Here is a 1526-nt window from a genome sequence, read left to right as displayed (position 1 = left end):
ACTTTGGGGTTACATCACAAAGGTCTCACCAACTAGCTTCTTGGGTACCATACAAATTTTGAGATTTACCCCTGAAATTTAACTTTAAATCAGAGAACCACCTACAAAATTTAAAGAAGTTTAGTTTAAAAAACCTGCAAAGTTAAGATCGATCACCTCTAAAATTTCTCATCGGTCGCTCATTCACAGCTCTTGCATGAGCCAAGAATGGAGTCGGAAGCTAAGACACAGATGCAGAGGCGAAGGGCTGTCATCAAAGACCATGGCTTAGGTACTATCGTGAAAGGGCAGTCAAGTTGCTTGCGCGGGTTTGAACTCAAAATTCTATTCGAGAAAGAGAGAGAAATTATCCCGAGAGAGAGAGAGAGAGAGAGAGAGAGAGAGAGAGAGAGTTGTGAGTAAGCAATCTCATAAATTCAATAAATCTTAAAACGATGGAAACTGTACAAACGCAGTGTGGGCTCCTTCAGCGGTAACAAGTAAATACAGGCCGCAGAAGCCTTAAACTGTAGGGGTATTGGCAGGAGTAGTGGGAGCGGGCGCGCCGGCAGTAACATACCTTGCAGCGTTTGCATTGACGCCTGTAGTAGCAAGCGGATCATTGCCATAATTCGCCCCTGGGGCGTTGCTGTTGAGAGGCTCTGTGGCAGCAGGTCCACTCGAGTTATGCACATTTGCCATGGCAGTGTTCGCAGCTGCATGCTGGCGGTCAATGTCCGCCCGCATATTTGCCGTCTCAGTGGCGTTCTCTGCTTTCTTCTCATGCTTCACTTCCTTGGCTGCTGCTTCCTTTGCCTCCTTTCTTTCGTGGGCAGCCTCGCGGCCGGGTTTGTCATGGGCCATAACCTTGTCGAGCTACGGGACATGCAGCGAGAAGAAGTTAGGTCAGGAGTTAGAAATCTAGGATCGATCCAATCATGAAAGCACAGTTGAAATCTCTGCATAAGAGAGCGCAAGAACACCTGCGCATATGCGCCTGAACACACGCACACGCACACGTACACATATTTGCTTACCTTCGCATACGTACACATATTTGATTACCTTCTCCTGCGTGGAGGCCTTGGCTTTGTCCATCTTCTCCTCTACCTTGGCGGTGGCATTGCCCATCTTCTTCTTGGTTGTGGCAGCGGTGTGCTTTGCAATCTGCATGCTGCTAATTCAAGCTACTGAGTACAGCTACGAGTTAAGTATTAACTGGTCGTCAATGGCTTAAAATTTTCTCGTGGCGAGAGGGACAAATCAAGCTATATGAATATATATAGGAATATAGGCATAGGATGAGCATTTGATAGAGAGAGCCCATTCACAATCGGTTCGCAACACACGTGTTCGCTCACAAACGTCGAAGGTGCTCTTGTGCTGCCAGATGTTCGACTTGCCACCCATAACATTATTGCCTTCCTCCACGTGTGTTGCCAACTTCCCAAGTCTTGATCCACGGTCACGCGCTTGAGAGAGAGAGAGAGAGAGAGAGAGAGAGAGAGAGAGACGTAGCGAATTGTTTAGGGTTGTTGCCCTCTTTG

At 47.5% G+C, this 1526-nt stretch overlaps 1 protein-coding gene across 1 annotated transcript; it reads right to left on the bottom strand.

Annotated features, from left to right (window-relative positions):
- Positions 1–411: 411 nt before the first annotated feature.
- On the bottom strand, positions 412–1238 carry LOC147465169 (uncharacterized). The gene is made up of 2 exons (XM_086511215.1): positions 1045–1238; positions 412–855 (listed from the first exon to the last, which is right to left on the bottom strand). The coding sequence occupies exons 1-2, from the start codon at positions 1150–1152 to the stop codon at positions 502–504; spliced, it is 462 nt and encodes a 153-aa protein (XP_086367341.1). The 5' UTR covers positions 1153–1238; the 3' UTR covers positions 412–501.
- Between the last annotated feature and the right edge of the window lie 288 nt (positions 1239–1526).

Source organism: Adiantum capillus-veneris, chromosome 1 (genome assembly GCF_014529385.1).
Source record: "Adiantum capillus-veneris isolate H3 chromosome 1, ASM1452938v2, whole genome shotgun sequence".
In the NCBI taxonomy this organism is placed as follows: domain Eukaryota; kingdom Viridiplantae; phylum Streptophyta; class Polypodiopsida; order Polypodiales; family Pteridaceae; genus Adiantum; species Adiantum capillus-veneris.
This window is presented reverse-complemented; position numbering and strand designations above follow the sequence as displayed.